Source organism: Numida meleagris, chromosome 19 (genome assembly GCF_002078875.1).
Source record: "Numida meleagris isolate 19003 breed g44 Domestic line chromosome 19, NumMel1.0, whole genome shotgun sequence".
NCBI lineage: Eukaryota > Metazoa > Chordata > Aves > Galliformes > Numididae > Numida > Numida meleagris.
The window spans coordinates 11658215-11674719 of record NC_034427.1 but is presented as its reverse complement, the minus strand read 5'-3'; the positions used below and the strand labels follow the sequence as shown (position 1 = coordinate 11674719).

General features: G+C 44.9%; 1 protein-coding gene across 1 annotated transcript in view; it reads right to left on the bottom strand.

The window, feature by feature from the left end:
• Positions 63–16505, bottom strand: part of BMP7 (bone morphogenetic protein 7) — a 43732-nt gene continuing 27289 nt past the window's right edge. Inside the window, exons 3-7 of the mRNA XM_021416499.1 lie at positions 10605–10753; positions 6545–6742; positions 4753–4829; positions 4039–4149; positions 63–2814 (exon numbers count right to left, since the gene is read on the bottom strand). Coding sequence (XP_021272174.1) covers positions 2665–2814; positions 4039–4149; positions 4753–4829; positions 6545–6742; positions 10605–10753 — 685 coding nt within the window. The 3' untranslated portion in view covers positions 63–2664. The remainder of the gene's footprint in view (positions 2815–4038; positions 4150–4752; positions 4830–6544; positions 6743–10604; positions 10754–16505) is intronic.

Sequence of the window (16505 nt, the reverse complement as noted above, 5' to 3'; positions counted from 1 at the left end):
CCAAAAAAGGTTCTTTGAATATAGGGAGAAAAACCACACAGATACACGATGTTGTTGGGATATCTTTTGTAAAGTTGCCATGATTTTATTTGACTAGTTTGTACAAAAGGCTTCTGACAACTGCTCTATGAGACGAACCAGAAATGTGTATGCGTTTTTGCCAACTGTTAATAAATATCTTCTTAAATAAGGAAACAAATGTGCTTAGGAACTGAGAATCATTTTTCCTGGATGTGATTGAGAAGGAATTCAGAGATGGAAATAAATAATTCTTCCGCTTTGTGACAACTATTTACATAAAAATGTACAAACAGTGGAGCTGATGTTGAGCCTAGCAACAGAAATCCTATTATGTGGAACAAACAAACAATCCCCACATAATATTTAATATATGAATCCTATACAGCAAGATCCTGTGGTCCAAGTTAAAAATGCAATACACCAATGCTGTGACCACCATCATGGAAACAGTTGCAAGAAAAACTAACCCTTGACTACGAAATAGTGAAAGTTTAGGTCTGATTAGCTCATAACTTTCTAGGTAGCACCTTACCTTCCTTTAGGAGGCTTACAGAAACACTGGTGTACATACATAGACAATGTCCAAAGATGCTTCCGACCTGGAGGATTTCAATACCTCCCTCTCAGAGATGCCCTGAGGGCAGTTTTGACTTGACTGTTGTAGATGGTCTTCTCTGCAGGCTACGGGGAGAGATGTTTGGCTTCAGCAGCCGTGGCTGTGGGTGACAACTCGGTCAGCCTCACTTTGCTGCAGGTGGGAAGTTCTCTGGAGCTGTGCGGTGTGTGCATGCTGTGGGTGGGCCATTCCTGCACGTGTTTGAGTTGCTTGGTTTGGAATTGGGGCACATCCGGAGATCCAAAGCCTACTGATATCGTGGAGGGACTAACTCGTTCCCGTAAGCCTAATCCTGCTGCTGAGAGAACTGTTGGGAAGACACCAATTGACTTAAATGGGATTAGAATTAGACCATCAGAAACAAGTTTCCAATTTATTTCATGGAGTAATTTTTTTCTTCCTTTGCACGTTCGTTTGCTTTTTAAATGAAGCATCTGGTCTGGATTTGGTCTGTGACTAAAGGAAGAGGAGCAGTGACTGATTTCCAAATTCTCGTGGCTGCATTCTGTTATCTTCTTTCTCTCCCTCCTCTAGGGAGGGACCTGGGGCTGAGTTTCCCCTGCGGCTGCATCGCATCCCCTCAGTACACTGAGAACCAAGGTTGGGAACTTATGCTGTTCTGGACCCATCTACCCATCTGAAGTCCAGACTTCAGAAGTTTGAGGACTTAGAGCTGGGTGTCCTGAGGACCTGGAGTTGATTTGGACAGAACTTTTATCTCTCTAGTAAACTTCATGCTTTTGTAGTTGTAATGTATGCCCAAGTTTTGAGTCAACTTGTGATTGGTTACTGCTACTCTGTGTTATCACGACTTCAATCGAGTTTAAATTACATAAATGTGACGCTCGTGTAACCTGTGCTTTTAAAAGAAGGAAAAGGGGTGATTTCTTGCCCCTGGTTCCAGCTTGTTGATGTGGCTCCCGAAACTGTTGGTTTGTTGTGGGGTTTTTTTGTTTGTTTTTGCTTGTTTGTTTGTTTTCAGCGATGAGACCAATCGTAGAGCAGTGTCTTCTATTGCAAACGCTGACCCTGGAAAGCAAGGCTCCCTGCGGTGTCCCCAGCTGCGCTGGGGTGGTGCTGGCAGTTTGAGCTCACAGCACCTTCTGACTCCGTATCTTTGAAAAGGTGTTGGAACTTGTCCTGTCGTTGAAGTCAATGGATATTTTCCAAACAGGAGCAGGGTCTTCAGCTGTCTTTCACAACTCCATAACTGATTAGGGTACCTCAGCTAAGCATCAGGTTTAATCCCAAACTGTTTTTAATGTTGTGCAGCTTTCCTGTTTCAAATTCATAGCAAATTAATTCTTTCTGGTTGCTACGGGAAATTTATTTCCCTGTTGAGAAAGAAAAAAGTATACCCAAAAAGTCTTGCTCTTTGGAGTTACTTTCTTCAGTTCTTTTGCTTGCCTATTACAATGGTTTTTGCCCTTAAACTGGTTTGTCCTTTTGAACTCCATTCAATCCAGATATAGCTTCTGCTCCTGCAGTTTATAACTGGAACTTGCATCTAATTAAAATTGCTTCTGCTTATGAAATAGAAGCAAACAGAGGGATGGAAGTAATAATTCTCTAACAAAATACCTGTTCACTCCAGGTATATTTTGTTCACTTATTTTATTGCAAACTGTGTTACAGGAACAACACATGCTCAATAGTCACAGCACATTCTCACTTTGGATAATTATTAATTTTTAATTCAGAGTCAACACTGGTGAATTTGCAATCTTCTGAAAGGCTCGTTTGCAGAAGTATGTGTTGTAGGAGCCAATTTTGTAGGCAGATTTGGTTTTAAATGGTTTCTCTGGCTTGTTTCAGTTTACAAGCTCATTGTCTGTAATAAACTAAAACAAAATGTGTTCAAATGCCACTTAGATCCAGAAACTGTTCCATTGTCTGAACTTTCAGAAGCCCAGTCCTAAAAACTGGGATTTTTTTAAGCCCATTGCTGCTGTGCTAACCTTTTCCCCTCCCCCACGCATCCATACGAAACTCACTCTTTAGGAATAACCTTCTTCTTTCTTACGAATCTAATGACAGCCGCACGCTCGTACCACCATGTTCCTGTATTTTTTTAAGATAACATTGGAGCTGTCATCAAAATAGAGCACTGAGATGGCATTGAGTTGGGTGGGAGCGCAGCAGGGTTTCGGCACAGTCTCTGGGTTTATAAAGTGAACCTGAGGAATTAAAGCAGAGGCATGTTAAGATTTCCTTTTCCCTTCTCCTCCCGCATGTTTTCCTTTCCCAGGCAGCCCTCTCTCCCCCATGTGCACACACAGACATGTTTTGAACACCTGGCTTTGTGTACAAATGTCTCGAGATGTCCCCTGCATGTATGGAGGCTGACGCACGCACCCAAGTCAGATCTAGTTGGAAATCTTTCAGTGAAGCAGGTTTTCATTAGAAAATTCCCATTTGTCAGAGCAGCCGGTGTTCTGCAGAAGTGTACCAGTTCCAGTAAACTTTGCAGGACGTGCGGGTGAGGGTTTGGGAGCAGTCCCGTGGGCGCTGGGCGAGGGGCCTCGTACTGGCAGCCCCAGAGCCAGCTGGCACCAAGGGCTGCGGGTCCCTGGCTGCCACTGCAGGGTCTCCGAGAGCCCTCCAGGAGGAGAACATGCAAAGCTGCTTCTCTTGGATATGTGGATGCTTCTAGCTTCCCTAGTGCTTTTTACAGTGCTGTCCTTAGAGGCGCACGGGGCATAGGATGTGGATGAAGAAGAGGAGTGAGCCTCCTCGTGCTCCGCAGATGCGTGCAGGGGATGTGGCTGTGTCAGGAGGGTGTCCCCATGTCAGCTGGGGATGCCAGGCGCTCAGGGCTGGCGTGTCCCCTGGCCACTTGAGCTGCTGTGGTGCGTTGGCTTCTGTGAAGCAGCTGTGGTCCCCAGCGGTCCCCCAAAGCACAAGCGCTGTGCTGTGTGGACGCGCCAGCTCAGGACTCCATCTGGACATCTTTGCACAACTGCGTACAAGAAGTACACCCACAGAGCAGCTGGGCTGTGTAAGTTTGGATTTTGTGGGGCCTCTTCCTCAGCCTGTCCCCAAATCTGCTCTTGGTGGCAATGTGCAGAGCTGGGTTTTTTCAAGAGATGCTGATAATGGGTCTCACCTCCTGCTCTTCCCTCCCCATGCACTGGGGCTATACAACCATTAAGATGTCTATCATAGGGCCCCTTTAAACTAGAGAGAGCGTGTCAATGCTTGCAGCAAAGACAGGGTAATTCCTCGCCAGCTATTAATTCAGGCCACTTGGCTAGGCATGTTTAGCCAGATGCTGCAGGCATCTCAATGAGCTAATGCAGACCTTCCTTCTCTTGTTAGCTTAGAGATTTTGGGGGGGTATAAACTTATTTCTGAGCACCACCTGTTAGAAATAACTCTACTACAAGCTATGTTGCACCTACCAGTGTCTGCACAATGGCATGATTTGTAGCGTTCATGTACGAATTCAATGGGAAAGCGCATTCTCCTTCACAGTAATACGCAGCATAGCCCTCTGGAGCAATGATCCAGTCCTTGATTAATTGAAGACATTAGATTGTGGAGAAAGACAGAAATATTGTGCAGTGAAATACAAAGTAGAATGGCACATAAATCTATCAATTCCTACGTCTGCGTACAATTACAGCAGCTTGCAAAATAAAAAGCTGACACGCTGGCCCTTCTAGTGCTGTCTTATACACCTCTAAAGCAGCTGCTCTTCCTGCAGGAACCTGTCCCACCTTGCAGACATGTCCATGGAGTCCCTGAGCTTCAGGGTTAGTTTTATTATCCATGCAGCGGTGTCCTCCCAGTTGCCCACCCATCGCTGAGAGAAATGAAAATACCTTTAGCCAAGTCTGAAAGAATTGCTAGAGGATGTGCTCTCAGTGCTGCCAGAGGGAAATTCAAGGGGCTCAGTATGTCACAAGGACCTAAGCACGCTGAGTTTTGGCCAGTTTCACACCAAATATTTGGATGTCCTAACTTTGCACTTTTTCAGCATACTAAATGTGACGTGCAATTTTTTCCCCCAAGGATAAATAACAATTCAAAAAAAAAAATCCACGTATTAGCTTGATCTCTCTAGCAGCCTGACGCACCATTTGCAGAGGCACCCGCTTGCTTGCAGCCCTTACCTGCCACCCCAGGTCCCTGAAGCTGACGTAGAGCTCGTGCTTCTTGCAGGCTTGGCGCTGGTCACTGCTGCTGTTCTCTGTAGGGGACAGAGGCTGTCAGCCCGGGCTGCCCAGCACCTCAGCACCACACAACAGGGAGCGGGCAGCACTGCTCAGCTGTTGCACTTGCTGATGCTTTTTTGCTTGGCTGTTTTTTTTTTTTTTAAAACCATTTTCAGTCTCTTGTGTTGTAGTCATAAAATATAAACTGCACTTCTGGCCAAAGGCAGCCTGGGAAAATGCTTTTTTGCTCCTGGATTTTCTCTGACCTCGTGTTGGCACAAACCATATCTCTTTGATTATTGCCTACTGTATGAAAAGAACTTGTGAAAGGAGTGATAGGGGAAAAGCAACCTTTAACTATTTCTTGTGCTCCAAGCTGTCTGAGCAGGATAGCTGCATCTTCAGGCCTACAAAGCAGAGTTAGGACATGAACATAATGTGAAGTGTGTTCTTCTGTCCAGTGCAGCTGCAGTCAGAGTACAGCCTTCTCACAGTGAATGACAATGCTTTATGGTGAAGCCAAAGAACAAAGCATGAGCTACAGACCTAGGAGAAGTACCAGAAGATATTTTTTTCCCAACTCTTGTTGGGAACAAAATCAACACAGGGGCCCCAGGCTGCAAGCAGACCCTGCTTGCAGGGGCTTTTCTGACCCACTCACAGAAGGAAGAAATTATTTTGTCCATTATCCATCCTTTAAAAAGCAATTGATGTATCAGTTAATAAAAATGCACGCTTAAACTGCAAAGCAACAATTGCCTGGGGAACTGCAAAACCCTGAGCTCAGGAATGCAAGATATGGAAAAGCATTTTAAGAGACTCCAGGATTTTGGGTGTAAGGTACAGAAATACTTTCATGTGGGCAGGTCAGAGAAGCCACACCTGTCTCCAGAGCTGCAGAAAAACATCATTAGTCCTAGGACAGGGATGACCCGATTAAATGTAGGGAGCTGCGGCATGACTGACAGGGAAGAGTTCTTTCACAGCCTTGCAGGTTGCTCCAAACTACCCTAGGGAAAGGCGGGTCATGGCTTGTGCCTGAGGTTGTCCTGCTCCTTCCATCTCTTGCACACTCTTTGTCTGGTGATGTGCTCGCAGAAATAGAGCTGGAATGCGCTGCTGCCCTCAGTGGAGCTAGCCCTGTGCTCTGGCTCCTGCTGGGAAGGTCACCGAGGGCCCGTTATGCTGAGGTATCTCATAATTAAACCACGTTTCTATTTTAAATGCCTAACAGTTTTCTTCCATATTAGGGAAGTGCAGCTCCCCCCAAAATAGCTGCAGTTATCCTGAGCAAAGAATGGGTTTTCCTCTTTTGGGATCATTAAGCCTTTGGGTGGCTGCACTGAAAATTGCAGCCTTTTGAAAAGCTACAGTATTTCAATTCAGATCCACTGAAATACATTATTATAGCACTCATGTTATTTGTTTTAAAGTTATCTTAAATTTCAAAATAAGAATTAACTTCATGTGGGAGATATTCTGCTTAGATGGCTTTTCTTTTTGAAGTTGGATTACGATATCCCTCAGTTCTACACTGTTTCAAAGAAAAATGGTGGGTTGGTTGGTTTGTTTTGTTTTAATCATCCCTAATCCCAAGCGGTTTCAGACCAGCAACCAAAAACTAGCAGGAGACCAAAGAGATAACAGCCAACACCGAGCATGGGAGAAACAGTTCCCATGTAGTGCCAAGTCCAGCAGAGCATTAACCCACCCACACCTATCGAGACGGGCCCAGCAAACCTCCCCGTACCTGCGATGTTCGACACCCGGAAAGCTTCCTGGTTCTTTGGCGTTTTGGATCGATTCTGGCTCCTCTGCTTCCCTCCTGTGGAGCGGATGCTGCGGAGATGAACCTCGGTGGCTTTGAAGAAGGCGACCGTGAAGGGCTGCTTGTTTTGTGGGCCGTGCCTCCCAATGAGCCCCGCCAGCTTGGGGTTGATGCTTTGCCCTTCACAACAACACAACATTGAGCAGGGTTGTGGTAACTTTCCATTTTCAGCAGGCGGGGTAAGTACAGCAGGAGGGAGAGCTGCTGTCTGGTCCAGAAGGGTGATTCCTAGGTCCATCCATAAGGGCCTGGACTTAATTGGCAAAGCCACTTCTGACGAGAGCAGCTTAGCACAGCTAACTTCATTTTATATCTGCATGTAAAAGTTACATAAAATACTCCTACATATAATTATTTTACCCTAAATCCGCTTAGCATTAACTTTTCCTACATTCTTTACAGGGGTTTCATTAAGTTCACCAACCTATAATTTGAAGTGATCCTATAAAAGGAACCATAAAACTCAGCCCATAGGAACACTAAATGCCCACTGGAAGGTTATTAACTTAAAATAAAAATGCCTTGTATGAAATGCTGTCAGAGTTCCAGATATACTGCAGCTGAGAGAAACAAATAGTTGAGATGTTCAGAGACGTTTTGCTTATTGCTGTATCTCAGCACTACCATACCTGGTAACCTTGTTTCAAAGCCATTCGTCACCATGCGTGCTTCCTTCATCCCGCACTTTGAAATTAATTTTATTTTTGCTGAAAGCTCATTAAGTGGTTTTGCTGTAGAATTAATAGTTTACAGAAAAATGCAAGGAGAGGTTTTGGGGTAGGTGAGGGCATCTAGGGGCCCTGCAGACAGTTTCCTGGGTGGGACAGCAGGACAGGTCAGGCTGAAAGAGCAGAGAGTCGTGTATGAAGACTTATATGTGGACACACAGCAACTTCTTCACTTTCAGCCTGAGCTGCTTTCTGGAAACTTGTCCAGTTTTCTTTTTAAATATATGAGGCTGAGTGCACAAAGTGCTTAAGCAAGTACCTAATGCTGAATTGATAGGTGGTTCCTGAAAGCAAACTCAGCTGAAGGAACTCCATGAATACTGTCCCTGGGGCAAATCTTTCCCCTTCAAAGAAGCCTTTCTGTTTCCCTAGGTTGTTTCATCTACCAAGTACTTCTGTGGCTGTGGTTTTTCCAGAGTAAATTATTTCACCTTTGCAGTGTATCTGGAGATTAGGTCAGTGGTATGCAGTGAGGTGACTGGACTTCACACAGAAATTTTAGTTTAATGGATTTTCATTAGTGCAACAATAAGTAGCATCTGACCAATTAATTCCTTATTTACCAGCAATGTGTTCAAGATCAGTACGGTGGCAATGTTTTCTGAAGGGAAAAGAGGCTCTGTATGAGAGTGTATTCCTTTTTATTAAAAATAAAAATAATAAAAGGAATTTATTTTATTAAAAAAGAGTAGGAAAAATCCACTCTTTGGTTCTAACATTGTTACACACTCAGATAGTGAGGTTAAACATGAGGGCGTGTATGTAAGTCCCTTATAGACAGTGATAAATGTCTCCAAAAAGAATTAAAGCTGTGCTCTTGAACCAGAGGGCAAAGCCTTAGCGGCTTTTATGAAGCTGCTTTGTTAATGCTGTCAAATATGGGATCTCAAGCAGTAGCCTAAGTAAACCCAAGGTGGTAGTTGCTGGTGCCAAGCAAGGCGGATCGGAGCGGGGCTGAGAGCTCGCTGCAGGCTACTGAGTCACTCCAATATTTTTCTTGTTTGCTGCTTGAGCTGATCCCCATTTTCTAAGAGTAAAATTCTACCCCATGATTCCACCTTAGTTACAAATGTTGGTATTTATTTGGCAAGATTATAAAGAAATGAAAAGATCAGTTACTTAATTTCTTTTCTGTAATTTCATCTGGACACTACTCATGATGTCATTTAATTTTTTTTTTTTAATGGAAACTGTACTGGTTTCATGGTTGGAAATCTCTGTTTTTAAGGACAGATACAAAGGAAAGATCTCTCTTATAATTCACTTAAAGCTTCGGGGGTTGCCTGAGCATACAACGTTCCAGCGAAGTCCTGCTGTGTTTGCAGCAGCTGATTTTCATATGAAATCCAGGTGTAAAAGCAGTTTTCTTGTTAGTGTGCAGTTGGTCTACATCCAAAACAAAACTTGGGGAGCAAGGAAGGACATGTCCTCGCCATTCAAAATAGAAAGAAAAATTCACATGCATGGTGGAGAAATGTGAGAGCAAAAGTATGCTGCCAGGGGACTCAGTTACAGAAGGCAAGCAGACAATCAGGCCCTGTATCTCTGTATTTACTTTCTGAATGCCGCAGTTGGCTTTCCTAACTTCAGTGACAGGCTGATTAAAGTATTTTGTTAATCTATTTTGAGAAAGCAGCAAGTTATTTTTTACATTATTTCAAACGTGTTTATAAACACAGCTGGATTTTTCAGGAGTGTAAAGAGAAACCAGATTCCTGATTTTCGCTGAGCGATGTAACAGATGAGAATGCACGTCTCATTGAAACCGAGATTTTCTGGTTTTGAAGGCCCGCTCTGATAAATTTGGCTTATGCTTTTAAGGGTCCACTTCAGACTGCTCCAGCTCAGCAGATCCCGTGGCTGTGTGTGTTGTTGTGTTTCCTTCCATGTAGGACCCCAGAAAGTCGCAACTGAAATCTGTGGCCTCTAAAAAAACAACTACCTGGGTTTCTCCTTAATAACGAAAAAGGGACTGACCTGCGCCGTAAAAACACTAGGTCAGGGCTGGGTAAAACAGTGATAAGGAGTTCTGAGCAGAAGAGTGTGAGAGTGATACTGTACTATCTGTAGAGTTTAGAGATATTAAGCGTACCTCCAGCTATTGCTTTTCTGTGGGCTCTAGGCTGGATCTTTGGATCTTTATGGTTTTCCTCTGGGTGAACCTGACTTGAATGAATGTGCCATGACTCTGGACACATCTGTAATCCCAAGTATTTCCTTTAGGAGGCAAACTGGAAACTAAAAGCAAGGACAAGTGACTGAAAGCAGAGATGAGTTTGTCTTGGCTCAGTCTTCCTTATTCTTTTAGTTTTAAGCGTTACAATAGTTTCTAAATCAGGTTGAATTTGAATCTTTGTGCAAAGATGGCAAAAGGCATCTGTCGTTGGGGTGGGGGCTGGTAACTTCCATGGCAAAGCTCTTGCTTTGTGTGTTTCGGGGTTTCTGCATTCACAGATCATTCAGAAGGGGCAGGTTAAAACAAACCCCGTGTACCTCTCTGTGCACGGGTCTCATGTGAGTGAAATCACCCTTTCATGTAATGACTCTCTTTCAAAACTGCTTTGCAAAATACTGCCTACTGGAAATGTTCAGTGTTGTATAAAAATGAACAGCAAATGACATCATAGATGCATATCTGGAGAATGAAAGACTGTTATGCTTAGATAGCTGTATTCAGATTGCTTATAATAGCTTTCAGTTGGGTTTTGCCTGGCCTCTCCTGTAAAGCAGCCAGTTTGAGATGGTCCCAGTCCTGGGAGCATCCAGGGTACTTTGGCTTTCTTGCACAAGTCCTCAGGTGAGCATTAGGAATCTCAGCTTTAGAATAAAGCAGCATGGCTCTTTAGTTAAGACCTAGTTAGGAAAATTCCCAGCCTGAGTCCAAACATCCTTTCTGAAGATATTTGAGAGCCAGCTTTTCCCATCCATTCTCAATCCTCACAACCTTACTTGGAGCTGGAGAAATGCAGAAGTGGTTCCGTTGTGCTCTGTTGCCAGCAGTGCAGACGTAGCTGTGTGCACATCCCAATCATGGTAATACTGACGTGACTGCACACATTACTGATCTGCTAAAGCATTTGAGTACGTCCTAAACTTGAAATATCTTTTTCACATCTTAAGCAAATTCAGGAAAAATATTCTCATGAGATCCTGTTCAGAGGACAGAATACTGAATGCTTAAGGCTTCTCCTGGTTGGAACTGTATACCCAAAACAGATACATCAGCAACATCACTGATGTTGTTTGAAACTCACCATCTATGCTTTCCACAGATAGCTGCAGGCCGAGGTTGTGCTGCGGATTCACCACCCAGTGATTACTGGTTGCAGTAATGTCAAACACCAGCCACCCCTCTTCTGCAGCCCAGATCGTTCGAGAGTCGAGCAGGAACAAATCAGAATCCCTGAAAAAAGAAGAGTAATTCCCAGTTATTTCAAGCGTAATTTCCCAGTAATTCCCAACTTCCCAGAAAGCTGGACTTTCCATCGGGACCTCTAAGGACATTCACATGCGTGCTTTACGCAACACGCTTGGTCGGCTTTCAGGAGCAGACAGGTTATGCTGGAGCTGGGCTGGCATGCTTTCCTCCCTAATCACCTTCATATGAAGTGCTTTTCTCCTCTTCAAAAAAGGGAGGATGGGTTGAAGCAGAGTTGAGGTGGTTTTGGGTTACTTCGCAGTTAACCTTAGAGCTGCTGATGCGACTTTGGGAAAAAATGCTTGCCAGGCACAGATTTGCAAAATTATTGTTTGCATATGCAAACCTAGTAATTGGGCAGACAATGCTGCTCATTATCCTTTCCACACATCATTTCCTGACTTTTATGCATAATTGTAGCACTAGTGCAAGCCAGCTGGAACACTGTCGTGCATATATTAACATATGTAATGGTTTTTTAAACTTGTTCATCTGAGGTTACAGATAATTGATTGAGGCAATAACCCTCTGCACGGTCACAGGTTTGCTTTACATTGAGTGGCAATTTCCTTTCAATTTGTTCCTTAACATTTTAAAAGACCACTGCTGGATTATTCTGGTTGAAGAACTGAAACCAGATCTGGAACAGAGAAGATTTCATGCATTTAAAAAGGCTGAAATCATTCTGGATTTACAAAACATTTCCTGGCAAATTTCTGTAAAATGAAAATTTGAGAACACACAGGTTCTGCAAAGGAAAGAATCTTCTCTTATCAGAGGCTAAGAAAGAGATAAAACTTGTAGAAGATAGGAACAGAATTGGATGCCAGCGCAGTTCTTTTTCACAAAAAACTTTACAAGCAGAAACAGGGTGGAAGTGCAAATCCTGCAAGGGCTGCTTCTGTCCTCGCAGTGCACAAAAGTGATAATGTGTTTCAATGTAATTGTATCCTTTTGAATGAAAAAATATCCTTGGAAAACCCTTTATTCATGTCCTCAGAGCTAGAAGAAGGCCGTACTGATTTTGTCACTATTCATTTGTCAGTGAAAATGCATATTTATTTAACTTAGTGGCTCTCATTTGCAGAAAATATTAAAGAATGAAGAGCTGTCAGCATAGAGGCTTTTGCCTTTCAGATTTTAATAATTATTTTCCCTGGGAGATATGGAGAAATTAGAAGCTTTTGTCCCACACAACTGACTCAAAACAGAAGTGGAGTTTCATTGCAGTGTTCCTACCACCTAGTTCTCCTCTCAACCTTTGCGGGCGAGGGCGTGTGAGGGATGATGGCTTTACTCCGTGAGCTCATAGACGTCACCGCCTCTGGCTCTGGGCTGGCTCTCATGGGACTAAACTTCTGAAATAAGTTCCACAGAGCACGTGAGCACACCGCCAAACATGTGTGAGAGGAGGATTCTGTTGTTTCCTCACCAGTGCATGACACTGTTAGCCTCTGCGTGCAGCACAGCTGCATGTGTTGTATCTGCCCATGCTGCGTGTGACAGCCTGGGGGCTGCAGTGGCTTTCTGGGTTGGCTCAGTGCAGAACAAAGAGGCAGGTCGGATCCTTGCAAGAGATGTTCTGTGCGTGTGGGCTTGAGGTAATGACTGTGATGCCTCCCTTTGCCCAGCACCTCTGTGCCGTGCTTTATTTTCAACAAAAGTTTTGGTTTGTGGAAGAAGCCCTACGTGAGAATTGAACTTGCTGTTTTCTTGCCAGGACATAGGGGATCCTACACGGAGCGCTTTGGCAGATGTTTGTGCAGCCAGGGCTTAGGAAGGGGCTGTGATGCAGGCGATGGAGAGGCTCAGCCCAGGTGTGCGATTTGCTCTGGAGCTGTCAGCTCTGCTGGGCACACCTAGGGCAGCTAAAAACAGACATCATGGATACCCCCCTTCCCTCTGTGCCTGTGGTAGTTACAGGAATGCACGATGCTTGAGCTCAGACCTCGGGGGGTGCAGATTTCCCATGGTTCCATCCCCACCCAGAAGCAATGGCTGTGTTCCCACAGTGCATGACACAGCGGCACGGACACCTCCCGCCCTTCCCTGTTTACAACGCGCTGAGCAGAACGCGTCCCAGAGGAGCCAGAGATGAGGGAGTAGTACGGATTGGGCCATTCCGATGGCTGAGTCCAAGTTTCCAGAAGTGAAGGGCTTTTATATTCACATACTGCATCATTTAAGCATGGCCCCTGACTGGAACTCATGATTCACACAAGAGTTAGTTAATAGGGACTTGGCTTGCTTGGTTTTTCTCCCTTGTAGTTTGCAGGTTGAAGATAATAGCAATAATGATGTATTTTTTTTTTTGTACCTTCTGCTCAACTGCAGCGTTATTACTCAGAAAAACCAGCCTTTAAGCCTCCCATGCTGACATGATGCAATCAGGGTAACCAGACAACATGAGGCATCTAGTACCAGGGTGAGTCAGGCTGGGAAATTGTATAATGCATTTGTTTTCCTGTAGTTACAGCAATGTGCAAACAATAGGCCTGTAGGGGAAGCCCAAAGTGAGAGAGATCAAAGGAACCCACTAAACAGAAATGTCCTTCCCACACACACTTGGAACATTTAGACCCAAATAGTCCTTGTGTCAGATGCTCTCTGGAGAAGTTCAACACCCCTGGATTTGCACTCTCCACTCTGGCCCACCAGCAGCAGCCAGGGTTGGGATGCAAAACCTGCCTGGCGTTGCAAGCAGAGCATCTGACGTTCCTCAGGTTGTGGCGCCTGAGGTTCCAATGGAAAGAAACCTCCTGTTCTGCTCAAAAGAACAACCTTCCTTTAAGTGAAATGCCCTGCTCCCTGAAGACTTATGGCAAAGCAGCGTTGAATCGCTAGCTAATAGACAGCAAGCCCTTTAGACATCAGTGCTGGATAAGTAGTATGGAGCACAGCAAAGAAATGCTATTCTACTCAGTCTTAAAATTTGTTCTGAGGGCTCCTGTTTAGTGAGTTGTTGTACAAGTTAGTGCTAGTTAAGTCTAATATGGCTGGTTGTGGTTTTTGATTTGAGAAAAATGTCTAAGCACAAAGGAAAAAAGTTTCTAGTACACATCTCACCTACTGGTACCTGACCTAGCGACTGTGTGCATACTTAGAGCATTCTTGGAGCAGGATCAATAATGGCTTTAAAACCAGGAGCCAGAGATGCACTTTGGTTCCTTGTACCTCTGTTCGATCCCTTAATTTGAGAAATTCAGAGCATGTGGGAAAATTCACTGAGCTTTCTATCAGGCCAAGAGATACAAAAAGGAAGGTGATCCTCATTTTACAGAAAATTAAGCTGGGACGTGGAAATGTTAATGTCTAGATTAGAGTTACATAAATGATGAAGTCTGGATCCAGACCGCAAGTATGTTTTGTTGAGACCACATCAAAATGGCTCAGCGTTCAAAGTGCTTACGTCAGTGGGAGTGTCAAAGCTACTAGGGATGATAAAACTGAGGGCTTTCAGTTCAGTCAGGCCGAACAGTATCAGGCTGTCGATGCAGCCAGAGCTGAGGACAGAAGGTTGGCACTTGTCTGCTGATTGCTTCAGTAGTGCTGGTGCTGGACACCAGAAAGGAGACACGCCTCCCATTAGAAAGCACAGCCCAAAGTTTATCCGCAGGTCATATAACTGCTGTGTGGTCTACAAAATGTCCTTTACTAACTTGGTGTTTCTGGGCTGAAGGTTGAATAACAAGTATTGCAAAGCGAGGCTGCCAGGGGAGGATGCGCCTGAGACTGTGTCTGGAAAGCAGCTGGAGTTATGGACGTGGAAGGGCTGAAGCTGCTACAGGGCTGTGTGAGCAGGGATGAGGGCTGGTGGCACGAGCAGGATAAGGAGGGGACAGGAGGAAGTACAGTTCATAGCAGTAAGGGGAGATGAAATAAAGAAAAGGCAAGTAAAAGCATCCTGAAAGGGAAGAGTGAGAAAGGGAGTTGCTGTGTGGCAACCCCAGTGATTCAAAATAAGAGAAAGGGTTATCAGGGATTAACAGCTGTCTTCACCTTTTGCTGCGGTATGTTTTCAGCCTCTCAGATACACTTTAGTTTGTAGCCACAAATGGTAGAAGAAGCGAATCTCAGAATCAAAAGCGCAGCATCCTTCTGACCACAAGACCTGGTGGACTGGGGCATGAGGAAGAACTCATGCTAGCAGGAGAGACCCCACAAAAATAGGAGTTGGCAGTTCTACAACGGCAAGGCAGAATAGCAGATCAAACTCTGCAATTATTGTTTAAAATATGATAGATAAGGTCTATACCCCTGTAGGGTAACCCTACAGCACCTGCTTTTGCTTCTGTTTTCTCCACTCACCTTCCCCATCCTCTTTTTCAGCTCTTTTATTTCTAGCTGCTGGTTGACACTAATGAGCACTTCCAAATGGGATAAAAATAAATAGGAAGCAGCACAGGCAGCAGAAGAGAAAATGGCTCTTGGCAGCTTTCATTACAACACAAAGCGAGCTGATTTCTGTGACGTGCTGGCCCTCCAAGTGGACTGGGAGCCTTGATGGCTCCCCTGGCTGTGTCCTGGTAGCAGCCATCCCAGGGCCGGCCTGCAGGTCCTGCAGTCCCCTGTTGGCATCCGGCAACCCAAGGAGTGCACCCAGGCTGTCCAGCTGCTGCACAGCTCTGATCCCAACCTGCTAGTTTGAGGAAATAGAGATCTAGCAGTGCTTTAAACAATAGCCACATTGTGACACCTTGCAATGGACTTCAAATTGCTTCACAAATATGGGTCAGTCCTCCAACTCCTGTTTTAAGTGGGAAATGCTGGAGGCACAGATATGTTAAATGTCTTACTGACTCAGCGTGTAAACCGCAGGAGCATAATCCTGTCCTCTTGACTGGTATTATAAACTTAGAGGAGCTCTTTAGGTCATTGGCATGTTGCAAGCTGGCAAATTAACTGGAAGGTAGCCCAAAGGCAAAGCTGGCATGGGAGCTGTGGGCAATTCGTGTCCAGGTTTGAGCAGTGGAGACAGAAGAAGGCAAAAAGGGCATCCCAGGAAGGGGAGAGGAGGTCTGGGGTTGGAAGACATCTGTTTGGATTAAAAAACTGCAGTATCCAGATTCCAATTTGCTTGGTGTCATTGCTTAAAGTTGGCTGCAGCTGTCCAAAGACAAGCTTAGGAAAATATTTTTCAGACTTTCCTACTCTGAGAGGGCCCCAGGATCTCACTGGGCCTCTCCCTGGCACATGACAACACAAACCCGGTGCAGCCCTCCTCCCACACTGCCCCTGCATCACTGGCCCTTCCTTCCCTCGTGCTCCCCCCTGATAAAAGCCCTCTCGTGCTCCCAGAGGAGCAGCTGCCAGCGGAGCAGCCTGGGGCTTGCCCAGGTGAAGGCATGGCCCCAGCAGGGAGTGCAGACTGCTGGAGGTGGTTCCCGAGGGCTGTGATGGTGGTAAGACAGGTCTGTGTACATTTTGTTGAATCCTGGGAGAAATAAAAATTCACTTAAACATTTCAGCAGGTTCTTAGTTCTGTCTCATGTGTCCCAACTTCTGTTCTCCATTTTCTGTATAGTGTTTGAGAAGGAGGTCTAGGTTACAAAGACTGATTAAAAGTGGCAGTGGGAGAGTGTGGTACGAAGCCTATATGAAGCCCCTCGTACAAACAGTGCTGAGAGAAATGAGGTTACCTACATACTGCTGACACTTCATATACAGCTGTTTCTGCTCAGTATTGAATCACTGTTCATTAGTGCATCGCTTAGCTGAGGAAGAGCCCACTGGAGGA